The following is a 19,957-nucleotide window of genomic DNA, read 5'->3' as shown; positions in this document are numbered from 1 at the left end:
CCAAGATACTCAGTGACCCTAGCCATCAGTCTCCTGTAGGACGACTCAGCATGAGCCCCAGGCTCAGGTCTGCCAAAGTCCACCTCAGGAGAAGTGTCCAAGCCACTTGCATCATGAAGAGATTGCCTTAACTCTTCCAACTGACTGTACCCGGAAAAGCCAATAGCCACATCAGGCTCAACAGGGTCAAATTCTAAATCTGACCACTCCTCACCCTCGTAGATGTCTTCCAGAGGGAGAAAAAAACTCCTGCCTCGGGACAGAAGAGGGTCTGTACTCCTTAACAGGCCTCACAGACTTGGAAGTAGCCTTCCTTGGAGGATCCACAGTACCAGGGACCTCCATCGGCAAATTCCAGCCAAAAGGCACCGAAGGCGTCTAGGGCAGGTGCGAAGGCAAAGCTTCGACATCCGTATCTGACTGACACAGCGCCAACCTCAAGCCCTTGCCAGATTTCTGCACTCTCGCCAGGGACGAGGACCGAGACCTGGAAGCACGTCTCATGCGATCAGCCTGAACCTTGTCCGAACGGGACCTCAAAGGTAACCGATGAGAATCGCGCCGAGGACCAGAGCCCAAAGGCTCACGAGCCACGGACTGAGACCCTTCCTTGCCAGCTCCTTGCTAAGGCGCGGACAGAACTGTGCCCTGTGATTGGAAAATCGCCATCATCTGCTCCCTGAAGGCTGCCTACTCCTCCAGAGTCAAGGACTTAGTAGGACAAGCCACTTTCCTCGCAGCGCCATCCTCAGAGGAGGATGGGTAAGGCGACCAGTGACGGCGCTTCCTGGAATGCCGAGACTAGGACGAATGGGGGGGGGAGGGGAACCACTCCGGGACCGAGATCCTCGGGACTCCTTCCGACGCAGAGAGTCACCCCTCGAATCGTCAGTGGACATCCCCTTAGCAGTTTTACGATACTTACTGGATTTAGAAACCCTACCTACCTGAAGCTTCCCCTTACGCTCCCCCAAGGCCTTAGCAGTCAGCGACTGGCATTTGGAACAGTCGTCGGTGTCACGACTCTCACCCAAACACAAACAAATGCGATTCGGGTCCGTAATCGACATTTTATACTTGCAGTTCCGGCAAGTCTTAAAGCCAGACTGCGGAGTCGGAGGGGTCTAAGAAGACATTCACGAGGAATACACGAGGCACGCTGAGTCTCCAAAGCAAACCAGTTTGTGAAAAACGGAACTGAGGCTACGAGCACCGTGCGCCCCATTTATAACATCCAGTGACGTCGCCCTCGACAGAGGCCTTCGAGGGACATCGACCAAACGCAGGGCGCCCTCTGTCGAAAAAGTTTCTGAAGTACACAGCTGTGGACATTACATGTCAAAGATGTGGAATACGTTGGAGGACAATCCATTCGAAGGGGGTGTTCAATTTCCCCAACCAATGCCTTGTGGCAACAGGAAAACCTAGTACTCCCAATAGCATTATTGCAGATTGCGCTCACGCAATTGCATTACCCTACTCGCTTGGGTGATGACCTGTGCTCTTCCACCTATACCCTTCCACCGCCCCTGTGCTAGCCTCCAATACTAGTTGATAGAGCACTGTAAAAAGTGAGGTATGGTAGCAGTAAACACTCACTAGGCTATTTGCAGACACACAATACTTTGCAAGCAAGGCATATTTAATGCCTCAACATATGTGCATTTTAAGAATGTCATTACTCTGCACGTACACAATTATTTTCCAGTGCATACAAGATGGTTGTCAACATACCCCACCCTTATAGTATTGTGTAGGATTACACAAGTGCTCAGTGAAACAGTTTTTGTATAGAAGCGAGTGACCGTATAATGTGTGAAGGCCTATGCCCAAAGGAACTCTGGACACTTGGAAACAATGCAGATTGTGTGAAAAGCATTCTCCCGTCTGAAAATCTGGTACCCTGATACTATGGACGAGGAATCCCAGGCATAGTCCATACCCATTATCCCTTGAAGGCCAAGTAAATGATATTGCAATGTTGCTCTCTACTTTCAGGGTAATGTTGGTAATACTAAAATAAGACGCTTTGCATCACATTTTGTCTTCTCAAAATCTTTAGAGGGCAAATATTTGAGTTTTAGAATGTGTTAACTTGCAAGGGGGCCACTTTAAATGGTATTGTACCAAAATGTCGCCCTCATTTGTGCGTCCCCCGCGGTCACTGCGGCTTTGGAGGTGCACAAAATGAGGGGGACATTTACTGCGCCCAAGCAGAGAGACGTGTCCCCCGCTCTACCTGGGCACAGTAATGGGTGTCAGGGGTGTTCCCCGCTTATTTCAGAAAGCGGGGGACACGAAGGAAAAAAATAAATAAAAAGCACCCTGCGGCGTCAGCTCCAACTCACGTTAGTGGGAGGAGCCGACGCTGCAGGGATTGCAGAGTGCGGGCGGCACACTTCTGCGTGTGCCGCCCTAAAGGTAAGTGGAGTGGGGGGGGGGGAGGGGGTTGGGAGGGATAATGCAAGACAGGGGAAGCGGGCACCGTGATCCATATGATCACTGCGCAGCGCCGTAACTGGCATCAGCATTTTTGGCCGTTGCAGTTACGGGCGGCGCAGTGATCACATAAATCCCTTTAAAGCACTTGCGTGACATATGTAAAAAGAAAAAAAAGAGGAAGTATGGGTTAAGGTTACACATCCAAGTAGCTAGCCTACTTACAGTCAGTATCCGTTATTTGAGCTGGTAGTTCAATTATATAGTGTGGGTGACGCTTTTGGTAAGGAGCAATGAGTAACAGAATTGTGGAGCATGAACGTTATTCATGTTCCAACAAACATAAAACAAGTGGATGTAGTTACAAGTCTGCTAACCTTTCATAGAGCCAAGGGAGAAAGAGTCAAGGTTGTCCGGTAGTATCTTAATGGACTCTGGTGCAGAAGTTAAAAGTGTTGTAGTCAGGTTTAGGAGCCATGAGTGGGGAGGGAACATTATTTGGCTAATATGTGCAGGCATATCTTGGTTAGATTCTTCTGATCATGGAGCCAGTTTTTCATATTTTTTTATTGAATATAGCTGAATAAATCACCTTTTTCAATATTTAACCAAAATTCATTTACATCTTAAATACATTATAAACATCAGATACAACAGTAAAAGTGGAATAAAAAGTTACAATATAAACCAAGACAATCATAAAATCTTAGGAAGGATAAAAGAAGGGGATCAAAATTATGCAAAACTTAGCCAAATATAAAAGAAATTGCAACAATTTAAATACCACCTATTTAGTGATTAAACATAATCATGACTCAGTTTCCACTCGAGCATAATTCTATAAAGAGAATCTTTTAGTTGCTCAGTCAAAAATATGTCCTATGTTGATTCTGCATAAACTACACAGATTTTTAAAACACAAGTCCCATCCCGAGTGTGACTTTTCCTAAACATTCAGGCTAGTTCATCGAATTTAAAAGCTCTTATAATTTGAATCCCAGTAGAGAGACATAATTCTCTCAATTTTATAGCTACCAGAAAGTTATGAATAGCAATATGAATACTTGTTGAGCTAGTGGATAGTATTACCGACCATCGGGTGTCAGGAGGTATTGCACTAAAATAGGACATGTTTGATTCAAAATATTTCCTTCTCAAATAATTTACATCCGGACATTCGGCTATAATATGTTTAAGGGTTTCTTTGACAGCCATATTCCGACAGAAGGCACAGTAGTTCTCATTCGATGGCAGCAAACTTCTTCTAGCCAAAACGTCACGCGTGGGAAATAGATTGAACCGGAGACCTAAGATAGTTGGTCTTACTTGTGATGATGGACTGATTTAGGTAGGAGGCCAAAACTTTAAGCCGTTTGTGTTCGTAGGCCAATACTTGATAATCTTTATACGAGACACTCTGTTCTCGTGTTAATCCAATCCCATCTGAAGATTTTTTCTTTTGCTCGAGTAGGATTGACAATAAGAACTTCCAAAGTCAGATCGGCTCTAGCCAAAATATTGTAAACATACGAAACCCAAGTTTTAACAAATGAGTGTTCAGAGGACAACATGTAAGTTGATAGTGTGGTAAGTATATTATCAGGTCTTACAAAGGTCAAACACTTGCGGAACAAGGCACAAAGCCTCCAATGATATTCCGCACTCAAGGATGTCAGACCCATTCGTGTCTTAACCAAGGACCAGGTACGCATTGAGGGAGATGTAACACCTCTCCAGTATTTCACCTCTAACCTATGCAGAACGATAGGAGTGACAATGTTCTTGGTCTCAAGGCCATACAATATGGTAGGCAATACTTTTTGTCTCCAGTAGGAGATTGCGGGCCTAATAGTAAATTTGCCAAATTTGTATAAAATGATTTTTGTTTGTGAAATAGCGGTTAAGATCTTATGGTCTAATGTCCTGGAGTGCGAATCAATGGAGGGTGAACCATCGAACAGAATACCTAGATAAAGGTACGTTGGAACCACATCCACTAACCTATTATCAATTTTCCACTCAAATTGTGTTCTTCTAGATGGTCTTTGAGCGTAGATGACCACTTGTGTTTTGTTTAGATTAATTAGTAGCTCATTTGCGTCCAGATATATATTTAGAGCAGACAGTCATTTCTGCAGGCCTACCGGCATTTTGGAGACCAATACCAGGTCATCTGCGTACCAAAGGGCTTTAATGGTTGTGCCGTTCATTTTCAGCGAGTCTGATGCTAACTGAAGAAAAGTTTCACTCACATCATGGATGAAAAAATTAAAAATGGCCGAGCCAGGGCGCAGCCCTGTTTCAACCCTCTAAAAGTTGGTATCGCTGCTGATAGTAAGCCAAGTATGGATAATCGGACTATTATGGTCGTTGACGAATGTAGGGCATAAATAATGCCACACAAAGTTACTGGACAATTAGCCAATTGTAGCTTTTCCATTAATTTGATTCTGGAAACAGAATCAAAGGCTGTATGTAAATCAACAAAAGCAAAGTATAACGGTTGTTTTGTTGATTGAGCCTGAGCTTTTAAGGCATTGAGAGTCAGTAAGTTAATAGTTGTTCCTAAGCCAGCTACGAAACCTGTCTGACAAGGATCACGTCGCTTGCAGCTCTCAGTCCAAAGGGAGAAGTCTCTTAATACTAGTCGAGCAAAAATCTTCCCTGGAGCATGGAGCAATGCTATGGGACGATAACTAGCGGGGGATTCCCTGTCACCCTTCTTAAAGATTGGTACAAGTAGGGATGACTGCCATGATGTGGGAATTTTTTTGGAAAGAATAATTTGATGGAATACGTTATTTAATATCACAGCCCATTTAGATGGGTTCTCTTTGAGCATGAAATTGGTTAAACCATCGGGCCCTGCCGCACGCAAAGACTGATTTCTTTATGAAATCTTCAATAATTGTAGGCAAGCATTCCAGGCTCCAATCGTCTAAAGATGATGGAGTAGGTGAAATCAGCATATTTAGGATCTGCATATAATTTCAAAAAGTGATCAAGCCATTGTGCTTCAGAAACACCACACAATTGAAGATTGGTTTGTGATTGATTCGTCGCGCTGTTAAGCAGCGACCAAACTTGGGCAGAATTTTTGTTTGCGGAGCATAGGAAGGCTTCACCATCCTGCTGGTAGAGCGTGGCCTTTCTGGCTCGGCACCAATTCCGGTATTGACATTTGATTTGCCGATGATTACATTCTTGTACACTTAATGGAAGCTTGAGAGTAGCTCTTAATTCTTTCCTGTAGGTACATCTTACTTGTTGAAGAGTTTGATCATATTGGTGCTTGTGTTTTAGTGCGTTGGGAGATCTTCCAATATATAAAGAACCAGAAGGAAGAATATCTGTATAAAAGTCACGCTTCGAGAGATGTAATCCTCTAGTGACAAGGTTAAGAGCATTTAACGAGGCATCTGACCACTTAAAGCGCGTTTTAGCAGTATTCACGTTTAGGACCTGCTTCGACCAAAGTTGTGGTGGCAGGGTATGATCGCGTGTTTTCTGCCACACAAAAATCAGCATATGATGACCGCTGATTGATTGGGACAAGATTTCAAATTTAACAGCCCTATGGAAGAGGCTATTTGAGACAAAGACATAGTCAATGACTGAGTTGGAAATACCTCTCTCCCACGTCACTTTAGGGGGGAATGTCACCCACAATTGCCCCATTGGCAATATGCAGGTTATGGTCTTTAACTAAGTTAATCCATCTCACGCTCTCAAGTTTTTGACCATTTGTTTTAGGTCTTATGCAGTTAAGCTTAAGGTCTCCTACCATCATCGTAGCATCAGTAGATTGGTCACAAGATATCGATTCCAATACCATCGATAGATCTTTATAAAAAATGTCATCAGTCAGCCCAAGAGGGTTTCGATACAAGTTAATTAAGGCTATTGTTTGGGTAGCACAAGTGATTTTCACTAATTGTATGAAATTATTAGGTGATGCCCACTTAGTAATTTTTAGTCCCTTACTGGTTCTTACTGCTACTAAAAGGCCAGAGGTGGGTCTCCCTCTAGCGGCTGTTAAAGCCGGTAAAAGAATGATGACATGGTCGTCCCATACAGGAGTCATCACAAGCCAAGTTTACTGCAAGGCCACTATATCATATTTATTGATGTTAAGAGACGATGACCATTGGAGGTGAGGGCGACCTCTAGTGTTCGAGGATACTAGAGAATATTTTTCTTGAGGACACTCTTTTAATGGTTATGTTTGATGTGTGGCAGAATTGGACTGAGCAGGAATGACTGCAGGGCCACAATAGGAACAAGTGCACACCACAGGGCAGTTTGGTAAAGAACTTGGGGATTGGGACTGATCACATTTTTGAGCCTCAGCTATTAGATGTTCTGGATCCTGCGCAACCAAGAAACCCATCTTGAAAAGTTCAATTTTCTCTTTCCATATTGAATTCAAGACTAGTCCAGATTTGATCCATAGACGTACAATCGCATATTAGTTTTTAACCTTGTGTGTGTATTTTGCTGGTAGGGATTTTAGGTGTTTACGGTCACCCTTGCATAGTAGTGTCATCCAAATTAGCAGAATATCGAGACTAGTTACTTAATTTAAAAGAAAGACAATTTCAGGTAACTGATGTGGCTTGTGCCTTATTAAATCTTTTGGAATAGTTGAGAATTGTGTGCGCTGCTAAAAATCTTCTGAGCGGCACACAGAAGGAAGCTGGGCAAGCGCACAGTAGGAGGGAACATTGCACACATGGGGGAAGAGTGGTTCTGTCCTAATATGGTGGAGCATGTAACCGCATTCATGGAAAACTGCGACGTGTAAGCAATTTGCTGCAGGACATACATTAAATGTAGTGCACGCCCGACTGGTCCCTTCCAACATCTCCATATAAATGACTTCAATATGATCCAGGTGTGCCAGGGCTACCGCTACATGATAGTGGTTGTGTGCCCGTTTTCCCAACGGCTCAAAGCTGGTCCCTGTTCACACCCAGACACCCTCAGGGCTGCAAAATTCCTCGTTATAGAGGTGTTCCCACGATAGGGGGTGTGTGGTGTCCAACAATGGACCTCATATCATGAATGAGACCTTTGAGCATATCAAAACCCTACTGGGGACAGGTTCCTGTGCCCATCACCCACAAGCGAACGCCTAAATGGCGTGCTCAGGGAGAAAATTGCCAAGATAAATGTAACCTTTAAAAGAGGATTGCTTCATTGCCAGCCCTTAGCACTGTTCGCATTGCGCAACTAGCAAAGATCCAACCACCATTTAACACCCAATGAGGTAGTAACAGGATGATGCATACGACTAGCCCCGGCTCCTCCCACTAGGGCTCTGACCGATGCAAATGCAACATCCAGTGTTTGTGGAGACTAAATGTATGAATATATGGCTTCTTTGTTGGCAGGTGCATCTTTTATTTCTAGTCAACTGCAGGCACAAGGGGAGAGGTCTAAGAACATTGAAGATAAAACAGACAAAACGTAGAGACTTTTCAAAAAGCCATTGTTGTATCCAAGGACACTGTTCTTACTTTGAATTTTAGAATTTTGTGCAGCTGTGGTACAAACCATGATTTGAGGGTCCTTTTGTGGTCGAAAGCACAACGGACAGAGCAGTAAAATTGCATGGCCAAAAAGTGTGGAACTATATTGGAGATGTCAAGCCCAGCCAAGGTGAAACTTCTTCCCATCTAAAAGAAAACAATTTGATGCAAGAAGACAAAGAAGACAAGGAAGAGGAACCACAGATGACTAGGTCCAGAACGAGAGAGCTCTAAAAAGAACACACATAAGTACACTGTGCTTTCTTTACAAACAGCATTCATTGAGAAAGTAAAAGACTGTTTGTCCATATGATCTTTCAGAGACATAACTCATTCTAGGAATGCTTCAATACGCAATTCGAAAAGAATCAGAGTGAATGATACCTCCAAGACTAATCTCATGCTTTCTTTTTATATGTAGCCAACACATATTCACAATTGACGAGTGGAGACCCGTCATTATTTCTTTACCTGGAAACCCGAGAATACGTATAGTGTGGGAGCGATTGTTCTATTCAGCAGTCGCCTAATACTACAGATGAACAAGTTACTCTTACCTGGTAACGTTCTTTCGATGGGATGGTCCGACGACATATTCCATATCTATGACAGTAATCGCCACAGCTGTGCTGCTTCTGAAAATCTTTCGGTGTATGCGTCCTGCGTCGATGACGTTGATACGCCTCCCTCGAGGACCTCCTCCGACGGCCGACGTCACTGGATGTTATAAGTAGGACGCACGACGCCCATAGCCTCAGTTGTAGTTTTTTCCCAGAACGTGTGCCACCAGTCTTCTGCCAGTATGACCACACAAAGCCTTGAGGAAACGTAAGCTGCAATTGCATAAGAAATTCTGTAGCGGGGAAGGCAGGGAGGGAGCGATATGGAATATGTCGTCGGACCATCCCATCGAAAGAACGTTACCAGGTAAGAGAGTAACTTGTTCTTCGAAGGGATGGAGTCCTCCGACGTATTCCATATCTATGACAGACTCCCAAAGCAGTACCAATGCAAGGAGGTGGGAAAAGAATTTAGAATACAGAAATTTAGAATGCCCAATCAAATTGCGGAGCAAAGGACCGCCTTGCCAAAGGCCAGATCCTGCCCATGGATGAAATCGAGGGAGTAGTGACGTACAAAAGTATGGACCGAAGCCCAGGTGGCTGCATCACAGATGTTACGAATAGGAACACCCATCTGTAGGGCAGTAGAGGCAGCCATACCCCTGGTAGAATGGGCCCGCAAGCCGACCGGTAGGTCCTTACCCGCCAAGCGGTAACATTCAGAAATGGCCAGAATAATCCAGCGAGACAAAGTCTGCTTAGTCACAGCTTGTCCCAAACGCTTTCCAGCGTAACCAATGAAGAGTTGATCGTCCACTCTGACCCGGGACATGCATGAAATATAAAAGCTTAAAGCTCTCCTAGGATCGAGCCTATGGAGCCTCTCCTCTTCCTTACCAGGATGTGGAGGAGGATAAAATGCCGGAAGAACAACCTTCTGACCTAAATGAAATTCCGACACCACCTTCGGGAGAAAGGAAGGACAAACTCTAAGGACAACCCTGTCCTTATGAAATACAGTGAAGGGTGGCTTAACTGAAAGTGCCTGTAACTCACTCACTCTGCGAGCGGAAGTGACCGCAACCAAAAATACATTTTTAAGAGTTAACAGTCTCAAAGGGCACGAATGCAAAGACTCAAACGGAGCACCCATCAGAAACTTGAGGACATGGTTCAAATCCCAACCGGGCACCTGGAAAGGTGACAGAGGGAACACATTAGTGAGCCCTTTTAGAAACTGAGAAATTAAAGGAATTTTAAAATGGGAACACTCTTCAGACGAGCACTTAAAAATGGACAGCGCCGCCAGATAACCTTTAACAGTACCCACTTGCAAGCCCCTGTGGGCTAAAGAAAGCAAAAAAGACAGAACCACAGGAATGTCGCATGAAAACGGATCCACATTCTTAACCCTGCACCAGTCACAGAACTTTCTCCAACGGCAACGGTACAGGGACTTTGTTGCGGGCCTTCTGGCCGAAAGCAACACCTCCATCACATCTTCAGGGAGGTCCCAATCCTTATACCGCAACCTTTCAGAAACCAAGCGTGAAGGTTGAGGGATCTGACCTCTGGATGGAGAACCTGACCCCCCCCTCCCGTGAGAGCAGATCGTCTCGGTAGGGAAGACGACGTGGAGGGCAGATGGACAAGTCTAGAAGGTCCGAGTACAACGTCCTCCGGGCTCATGCCGGAGCAATGAGGATCATCCAAGAACCGAACCTTCGTAACCTCCGCAGCACCGGGATAGCGGGGACTGGAGGAAACGCGTACAGCAGTGGGAATGACCACTCCACCACGAACGCGTCTCCTAAGGCTCCTCTTGGAGGAAATTCCCACGAGCAGAACCTTTCGCACTTCCGGTTGACACTGGAGGCAAAGAGATCCACTTGAAGGGTCCCCCAAAGGGCGAAGGTCTCCAGGAGAATCTCCTGAGCCAACTCCCACTCGTAAGAGATTGTGCTCTGCCTGCTCAGATCATCCGCCGTCTCGTTTTCGTCTCCCGCCAGATAAACTGGCGAGATCGAAACTTCCTGCTGGATTACCCAGAACCAGAGCTGCATCGCCTCCCTGCACAGAGGAAGTGACCCTCCTCCCTCCCCTTATTTTTGATGTAGTGCATGGCCACTGTGTTGTCTGTCAGGATCAGGACATTCTTTCCTCGCACAGTCGGCAGAAAAGCCTTCAGGGCAAGCCTGACGGCCCTCAGCTCCAACAGATTGATATGGAGTCTGGATTCTGACGGAGACCAACGACCGCTGACTGTCAACTCGTTGGCATGAGCTCCCCATCCCGTGAGGGATGCGTCCGTCACGATCATCACCTCTGGCCAGGGTAGCCAAAATGGAGCCCCCTTCATCAGATTGCTTAGACGGCCCACCACAGAAGGTCCTGGGCGACCGAGGACGGCACCTGAACAGGGTCCGACATCCTGCCGGAGGACTGAGACCACTGGAGCTTGAGGGCCCATTGCAAAGATCTCATCCGCAACCTGGCCTCTGGCACTAGACGAATGCAGGATGCCATGAGGCCGAGCAATCTCAAGAACTCGGATGCTGGGAGACTTTGGGCATGCTGAAACTTGTGCACCATCTGCTGAATGTGATGAGCCCTCACCTGGGGAGGAAAACACTGCCCCAGGGACGTGTCGAGCACTGCTCCGATGTACTGAAGCCTCTGAGTTGGCGTCAAATGGGACTTCTTTAAGTTGAGGGAGAAGCCCAGCTTGTGGATGGAGTGGCAGGTAACGGACAGATGATCCAGGACTTGCTCGGGAGAGCACGCCCTGATCAACCAATCTAGGTAGGGGTAGACGTGAATCCTCCCTTTCCTGAGATGCACTGCCACCACTATCATGAGCTTGGTGAAGACCCTCGGGCGGAGGTCAATCCGAACGGCAGGACCCGAAACTGAAAGTGTGAGTCGCCAACCGCGAACCTCAGGTACTTCTTGTGCTTTGGATGGTTCGGCACATGAAAATAAGCGTCCTTGAGGTCGAGAGACACCAACCAGTCCTGAAGTTGAAGGGCCTGGAGGACTTGAGAGTAACCATCTTGAACTTGTCCTTCCTGAGGAGTTTGTTCAAACCGCGCAAGTCCATGATGGGTCTCAATCCCCCGTCTTTCTTGGAAATAAAAAAATAAGGGGAATACCATCCCTTGTTCCCCTCCGCTACAGGCACCAGTTCTATGGCGTCTTTCTACAGCAGGGCTTGAACCTCCTGCACAAGGAGCGGACCTGGACTCTGCAACGAGAGATTCCCTGGTTGATTGTCGTGAGGCCTCTGCCGAAAGGGAACACAGTAGCCGTGAGCTATGATTTCCAGAACCCACACATCTGAAGTAATGGCGCGCCATTTAACAAGATGCTGCGCCAGCCTTCCCCCAAACCGGCGAACCATGGGACATGGCCTCATGACTGAGCTGAAGCTGCTGTGGCATTGGCTGAGGGCAAAGAGGCTACTGGCCGAGCGGCCTTGGCACCTCAAGTACCCTGCTTTCCACCTCTGGCACTCCTACGGTGGCCCCCTTTGACTGGCAGCTTCTCTCGCTTTACCAATGGATGAGTAACAAACGAAAGGAACCTCCCCTCCATTGCTGTCCCCTAGGACGAAAAGGCGGAGGTTGGCGAACTGCAGCGCCCAACGACTTTGCTGCAGCTTTGGAGGTCTGCAATCTCTCAAGGCTCTTGTCAGCCTTGCTGCCAAAAAGATGTTCACCATCAAAGGGCATGTTGAGGAGCCGGGCCTGCGCATCAGGAGCAAACCCAGACTTCCGCAACCACGCAAACCTGCGTATTACGGTGCTCGCCGCCATGGACCGGCTGACGCAATCTGCCATGTCCAAACCCGACTGAACGGCCTCACATATGGGCGGAGTCCTCGGATGAGGACGGGGAAGGCGACCGATGACGGCACCTCCGGGAGTGACGCGAAGAGGCAGGGGTGTGGCGGGACCCACTCCGGGACCGAGACGCACTGGACTTCCGACGATGCGGAGAGTCACCCCTGGAATTGTCCGTCGAAAGCCCTGCAGACCTCGACTTCTGTGGCTTGGACACCTTACCTACCGACAGTTTCTTCTTGCGCTCCCGCAAGGCTTTGGACGTAAGCGACTGGCAGTCGACACAATCATCCGTGTCATGGGCCTCCCCGAGGCACCAGAGACAGGCGTCGTGCAAGTCCGTCACTGACATCTTGGACCTGCAGTCCCCGCACTACTTCTTCCACCCCGCGTCCGGGCTTCAAGAGGTAGACATCTCAAAGGACTTTTACTTCACAAACGAACAGGTCCGAAGGACCGAAAGAACAGAAACTCCAAAGACGCGAGGCGCGCCGAGATCTCCGAAGCAAACCAGTTGGTGGAAAAAACGGAACTGAGGCTACGGACGTTGGCCGTTGGAGGAGGTCCTCGAGGGCGGCGTATCGACGCAGGACGCAGAAAGATTTTCCGAAGCACCACAGCTGTGGTGATTACTGTCATAGATATGGAATACGTCGGGGGACCCAATCCCCTCGAAGAACTTAAATGAACACACACTAACTCGAACAACACATTTCTGAGGCTTTTTAGCATGAACCCACAGACACCTGGAGCATCGCACGACAGCGAGATGGGGAAAATGATATGCACCGTTGTAATAATGTTTTGGACCTTCTGCTGTTTCTACTTCTTAACACTCCTTGTTCTACGGAGATAGTTTGCACATGCTTCAACCAATAACAACTTGACCCCAGTCCATGTTACCGAAGCCATGCCTACGCAGGCAAAGAGCACTGCTAATAAAGTAAGGAGTCAGGCGCAGTGCAGAGGTAGATTTCAATCAGGTAAATTCATATATAAAACTAATTCGGACCATAGATCGAATAACATGCGGTATAGCCACATGGCTAAGGCAGGCAAACAAGCAACCAAGGAGTGTCAAGTCTGCTCTCTCATACCCTATGTGATAAGTGCTTCCAGAAGGTTTGTTGCAACTGAAATTCCAGTGGCAAGAGCACAATGCCTCATGCATTTATCGCTTTGCATCACAAGAGGTTGATTCCAAGGGAAACAAGCAACACAAACGTGGATGTCCAAGAAAACGTTCCCGTACAAAGGCTCAAGAAATTTTACAATTACTGGAATACAGATAAACGTAGAATACATTACAGAAGGACCACGCAAAGGAGAACTGCAGACAGCGATACAAAAGGAGTTGCAGTGTCCCAAGAAAGGAGATTGGAGGAATACCAGAATGTTGGGAAAGACTGCAGATGCTGGTGTATGGACAGGTATGCGAAGAAGGATGGAAAGAGGGAGTAGTTGGGAGAAAAGCACATGCTCTGCTAGCGGTTCCAGTGGGTCAAAAGCTGCCACCCAACTGGAAGGGGGGCGGGGTGGGAATATGTTCACTGGTGCATCTCAATACCCCAGCATTAGTAGTCCCTCAGAAGGACATACAAATTGAAGGGTTCCCTAAGATAGACTAGCTATCCAAAATTGTCAAAGAACAAAAATAAACATGACCCACCATTTACTGACGGATATAGTTCGAATCCATCTGTGATTCATGGACAGTATATGTTATTTCTGAAAGTGCTGACAAAAAAAGTGCAAAATGTTAGGTCATTTTTATTTTTGTTCTTTGACAATGTTGGATTACTAGTTTATATGGATATACATTTAAATGGTTTATAGTGATATTTTCGAATTCAATAATTTCTAATCAATAATGTAGAAAAAAAAAAATATTTTATTTTTTAATGGGGTGTTTTTTAATTTCGAAATTAATGCATTCAAAATTATTCATTCGACATTTTAACTGCACACCCATTTAAATGCATTTTATGATGTTATGGTGTGAATGTAATAAATATTTTTATGCTATTATGATGGCTTTGATAAATATTAAAATATGATGTTTATAATCTGTTTACCTGACTGAGCCTTTTCCCTCGCCACACTCAGAATCAAATGTGACTTATAATTTTTGTATTTACCTGTGTGACCTTCTTCTTGTTCCCTTATATACTAATATAAACAGTAACTTTGCCCGATGGCTGAGCCTTCTGTTCTTGTGGATGGGAGCTTGAGGGGCCCACGTGTTCTAGGCTAAAAATCGGGGTGAATGCTAAATGACCCCGGCCACACTCTACACGCGTGTTCCTCAGTGCATGAAAGGAGGGCCTTTTTGGGCGCAGTGTCTGAAATGGGCCTACTTGGGACACCTGTTTAGGAGATCTGTCGTGAGGAGAGTGCGAGGGCCCAGAGGACACAGGTTTAGATTGAATCTTCTCCCTGAACACCGCGTGGCTGTGAACGGCCGACATGTTTCGGCGTTCGGCTTGGGGTTGTGCGTTTAGTGTTTCTTGAAGCGTGTGCTCTTGCCACAGGGTGTCTTCTCCGTGGCAGGGCTGTTGGCCTGCTTATTGTGGTCCAAAGCTCATACCTGGGGTTCTGTTGAACCTTGATAGTCTTCGTTGTCACTAAAAGTGCCGTCGTCGTCGGATTAACCGGCCACATCTATGGAGGCCTCGGCCAGCGCCCAACGTCTCACACGCTAGCTTTTAGGGTCTTCAGTCTGAAAAGCTTGCAAGACTCGCAATACTTCTCGACGTGATCCCCAAGTCCTTCCAGGGATATGTTCGACCGCAAGAAGGGCAACATTTAAAAAGATGTGTTTTCCAGAATGAGGGAAAAATGCAAGATGACAAATGGGAAGGGAAGTGGAGAAATAGGCATTCTCTAAAATAAAGAATATATGACCTCCCCCCCTACTGTAAATGGCCAAAGTCCTGCGAGGCCTTTCTCGCCCACAGTCAATGTTGGTCGAACAAGGACTTCTTTTGGACGCAGGGGCTGTCCGTCCATCGAGCGTTGAAGTCTTGGAAGCAGAAGACAAAGGGTGAGGAAAATTGAAATAGAAGTATTAAACTTATGGTAATAAAGGCATCTAGCCAAGCAAACTCTGCAACGAGCTACAGACTATGATGGTGGACAAAAACAATCTGAGGGACCTCGACGAGTGAAGGACCATGGGCGCAGTAGAGGTCACACTAGGGATATTATTACTAACATGCCCAGTCGACGTACCTTCGAGTTTCAAAACAAATCATGTAATACTCAGATACTACCACTGGATGTAGACCTATGTATACTATGTGATCTAAGCAGATGTGCAAGTCTCAAATATATAAAATAAACTATTATTTTCGTATAACTAAGTGTGTGCATCTTTGACTACATGTATGCTACAAGTTCTTTGTACCTTCCTACCGCCCTTCCTCCCAAGATGAGCCTGGCTGCTTTGCCACAATACCAAAACCTTGAGTGGTACAGACTTATACTAGAGGTTAGAGCTCTGTATTACCCAAGTCTTATAAAGTGATTTGGGTGTAGTTTAGAAAAAAACTCACCAACTGCGACTAATGCAGCAGAAAAAACGTCAGCCCACAGGGTGATCCGGGAAACCTCGCCAGAGCAGGAAACTCAAGCAGAGGTCAAAACAAGTTGCTCCTACCTGTCAATCAATGAAGGCATTTTGTAGATCAGCAAAAGAGCAAAGGATCGCCGGGACGTTTGAAAAAGACAGTACTGGATGGCTGCAATGTCGAGTTCCAGGTTTTCAGGTAGATGATCCTCTTCGAGGGGTCTTAGCTCCAACAACAATCTGATAAATTTCTGCAAAAGTTCTATTTGTATACAAGATTTGATCTGGAGTCACAAAGATATGCATTAGTAACAATGGCAGGGGCTGCCCATTCACATCGGCAACCATATTTTTTCAGCAATAGCCCCAAGTTTTTGTTTCTTCTGCATTTACTTTTTCACCTTTAACTCTTCATACCTTTACACTACTTCTAACATTTATTTCATCATTAGAGGGAGGAGACCCCCACATACCCTCTTCTATGCCAATACATATTATTCTTTGCACTCCCCCTTGACACCACTTTTGCTGGAATGTGGAATATCCCCCACATCTGGACAAAAACACATGCTGCTGCTGCTTTGCCTAGGAAGGGGCTTACCATATAATGGCAAATCCGGCCCAGAGTGGGCAGGAAGCCTACCAAAATACAAGCTGGCCAAAGAATAAGACGTTTGAGGTTATGGTACTCTAAAATGCACTGAATGGTCAAATTCACAAGTGCATGTGAGAATATTAAACATGGTAGGAAAATCTCTGCTGGCACCTGCCAGTCATGGACACAATTACTGACTGATTATATCTTTTTTATATATATTTGTATTACACTGCGGCCTATGGAAATGTGTCAGTCTATAGAACAGTTGGTTATTTCGTTGTTCGGTAGAAAGGCCAATTCTTTACCACAGGATGTAGGCCTCCTTCAATTTTTCTTAGCTTTTGGTTTTCTCCCAGCCAGGCTTAACCCAAAGTCTGAAATAGGGTAGGACTGTGGTTAGAATGCTTGGCCTGAAGAGTCCTTATGACTTCCAAAGCAGGAGTTACCCAAAGTACCCCCCTCAGACTTCCAGGACCATCTTAGCCATGTGGTTAAGCTGGTAGTGGCTTTTTCACTCACGTAAAATGGTTGCATATAGGGGAATCCATTGTACCATGCTTTGACCTTTAACCACTCTTGCCTTCATCTAAATGGAGATTGCTTTTGTTTGCCTCAAACACCTGAAAAGGGCGGACGGCTCACATGACTAGACCATGTCCCGATGTATAGAAGGAGAGTTGCCCATCTTTCGTCACTGGATCGGTGTGCCTAAAGGCACACGGGCTGAAGTCGGCCTAAAACCACTTCAGACTGGCATGCGCTGCTTCCCATGCACACAAGTGTGCTTAAAAGGATGGCTGGCCATTGGCTCACTACCAGTTTGAATGATATTTGAGTGCTGTGTTCACTCACTGCCCTCAAGTGTGATAAAAGCACAGCATTCATGCACACTTACTCCAATCGCAGGACTGGATCTGAGCCTGCACACTGGAAGGCCAAGGAGGGACCAAAGCTTTGCATGCACAAGCATGGTTAGACGCTGGAAATCAATCAGATGCCAAAGTTCCTCACCTCAAGAACAACCAGAAAGAACCAACAGCTGCGCTCCTTTCCCCTGATCCGGTGGGAACAATTGGATCACCGCTTCTGCTCAAAGGCCTAATCTTCCTGAAGCTTCTGACCATTTTGCATCAGCAGAAACAGAAGGGGGTGATCATTCGGTGCCAGGAATCCTTAGACTGTTAAACAGCCCAGAGACTCTACATTACAAGATTTAAGGCAAGCCCTCTGGTTCCATCTCCTCCAAATGGGAAGCGCCAGAGGCCTCTGCTGCATCTATTCCTGCAACCGCATCACCAAACTAGCCTTCCCAGGTGCTACCGTGGATGGTCCACATCATCAATGGCTGACTAAATTAAGGAAAGACACAAACAAAAGGTTTTCATCTTCCAAACTTGCAGGGTGAAATGGCAGTGAAAAAACAAAGAATAGTCAACAATCCGAGCAGTGACCAGAGAACAGATTAAAACACTAATAGATCACACGGATGGAAGAATACAGGGACTTCTCAGGATCACTGTTTGAGCAAGGTCTCCAGGATACTTGATTAATACATGTTCAATATTATATGATCTTACTCCAAACATCATATCGAGACTGGAGAAGAAACTACGCCATAGGAGTAAACAGCGGAACGCATAGTAATTTTATAAGAAGCAACATGCATTCAAAAACAGTTGTCGAATTTTGCTTGCTCTCAAAAGTATATTTTTAATTTCCAAAACCTGAAGTGGCTTTTGGAAAGTTCATCATACACCTCATTCCCAAAACCTTGGTCTGTTACGGCCAACAAACTGCTCTTCACCATCCTGCAGCAGTCACACCTCCCTGTCCCCTCTTTTAGGCCAAGGTGCATTTTTTCTGCTCCTTACATCGTGAAGAATCCCCTGAAGGGTTGCAGCATTACCGACACAGAGACCTAGTGGCACATCAAAATCTGTTTAGTTGGTGGTGGGGAGGGGCATTTCATTTTTGGACTGTATGAGAAGAGCCTGGGGCTTGTGTGAGACCGCAGGAAAGGACTTGGCAAAAAGAGCAGCGATTCTGGGCCCCGCCTCGACGTCTTGACAAATGCCCTGCTGGCCACTGAGGGTAGTAGCTGTGCATATTAGAGTGGGGCATGCGGCATCTCACAGCCTGCTAATAAACTGTGATAGACATAGGTTGGGCTCTTCCCTATGGATAACCTACTCCCAGGTCTCTCCGGCAAACCAATAGAAAGCAGACTGGCACTCATGAACGGGGTACTTTCAACCAGCACCCATTGACACCGCAGGTTTCGCATCTCCATTTATCACAGTCCCATTAAGGAACCTCTCACCTTTTTCTTCTTACAGAGCCAAGCGCAGAGAGGCCACCAAGAGTGCTCTAAAAGACCACGGACATCAACACCTGTACAAAAGCCAAAACCTTTACCTTTGTTAGCATTTGTTTTTAACAGGACCTAATTGCAAAAAAACGATGCAAAAGCATGTTAGGGAGAATTGTCCTTCTAGGGCTAATATCCCTCACCTAGTGAGTCCCCCAGCAGCTTTGCTGGATTTCTGGAGTTTATTTTTTCCACCTGGTAAGAGTGTACATCCTTTACTCTTACATGTGTTTTGGCCTATGTGTTACTCATTGTGTGATCTTGGGCACTGGAGCACACCAACTCCAGGTGCCCCTGTTCTTGTACGGGTTACACAGCACCTTTAGTCTAGTAACCCAGGGTTGTCTTTAAGACTTCCCTCTGACTAAATTTCGCTGGGGCGGACTACTGTCCCCCAGAGAAAGGTAAAGTTGCCATTTACTTTACATAGTCATTTTTACCACAGACCCAGTACACCCCCCATCTTACATGGAGTACTGGAAAGGGCAAATCTGTACCCCTTTTCTGTCTGTACCTCCCTGAGCATTGTTTTGCTCTTTTAACATTTAGACTTGGCTGGTGGCAGTGCTATCTACCCTAACTTTTCTACCGTGATTATATTAGATAAACGTGGTACTGTTCTTGGCTATTATATTAGCCTCGAACATAAACCGCTTGACCAAATCGTCTTTCTTTAGGCTCCGGTTGGGTTTATTCAAAATTTCTTTTTGTTAAAGTCCTTCTTGTGTTTTACTTTGCACGGCACACTAGGTTCGCCTTCTTTGTTCACCGTCTTTTGGCGGGCTTCTGCAGAGAAGCTCTCCTCTTGGCGCCTGGGTGTCTAGGTAGACTGAATGTGGGGAGGGGGTGTAGTCACCCCCTGCACACGGTATCCTAGGAAACCCAAGTCGCACTTTGCCATGATTGGCTGAGGTAGTTGTCCCGGCTGGACAACCCCCCTGCTGCGCGATTGACAGACGGGCTGTGTGAATGGGGGTTTTGCGCATAAAGGCAGGTCTCTTGGGCTAGAAGTCAGAGTCGCCTCTGGAACTACAAGGAACCGAAGAGA

At 46.2% G+C, this 19,957-nt stretch overlaps 1 protein-coding gene across 13 annotated transcripts in view; it reads right to left on the bottom strand.

Annotated features, from left to right (window-relative positions):
• GSKIP (GSK3B interacting protein) overlaps positions 1–19,957 on the bottom strand; it is a 480,402-nt gene that overhangs the window by 89,559 nt on the left and 370,886 nt on the right. For 11 of the 13 annotated variants that reach the window (XM_069637714.1, XM_069637713.1, XM_069637703.1 and 8 more), the window contains one exon: positions 16,034–16,227. The exons of the other annotated variants lie outside the window; for them this stretch is intronic. In XM_069637714.1, coding sequence (XP_069493815.1) covers positions 16,034–16,227 — 194 coding nt within the window. The remainder of the gene's footprint in view (positions 1–16,033; positions 16,228–19,957) is intronic. 13 annotated transcript variants of the gene reach the window in all.

The sequence above is a fragment of the Ambystoma mexicanum genome, chromosome 14 (genome assembly GCF_040938575.1).
Source record: "Ambystoma mexicanum isolate Mex_15411 chromosome 14, UKY_AmexF1_1, whole genome shotgun sequence".
Lineage (NCBI taxonomy): Eukaryota > Metazoa > Chordata > Amphibia > Caudata > Ambystomatidae > Ambystoma > Ambystoma mexicanum.
The sequence above is the reverse complement of the archived record's forward strand: the minus strand, read 5'-3'. Positions and strand labels throughout refer to the sequence as shown.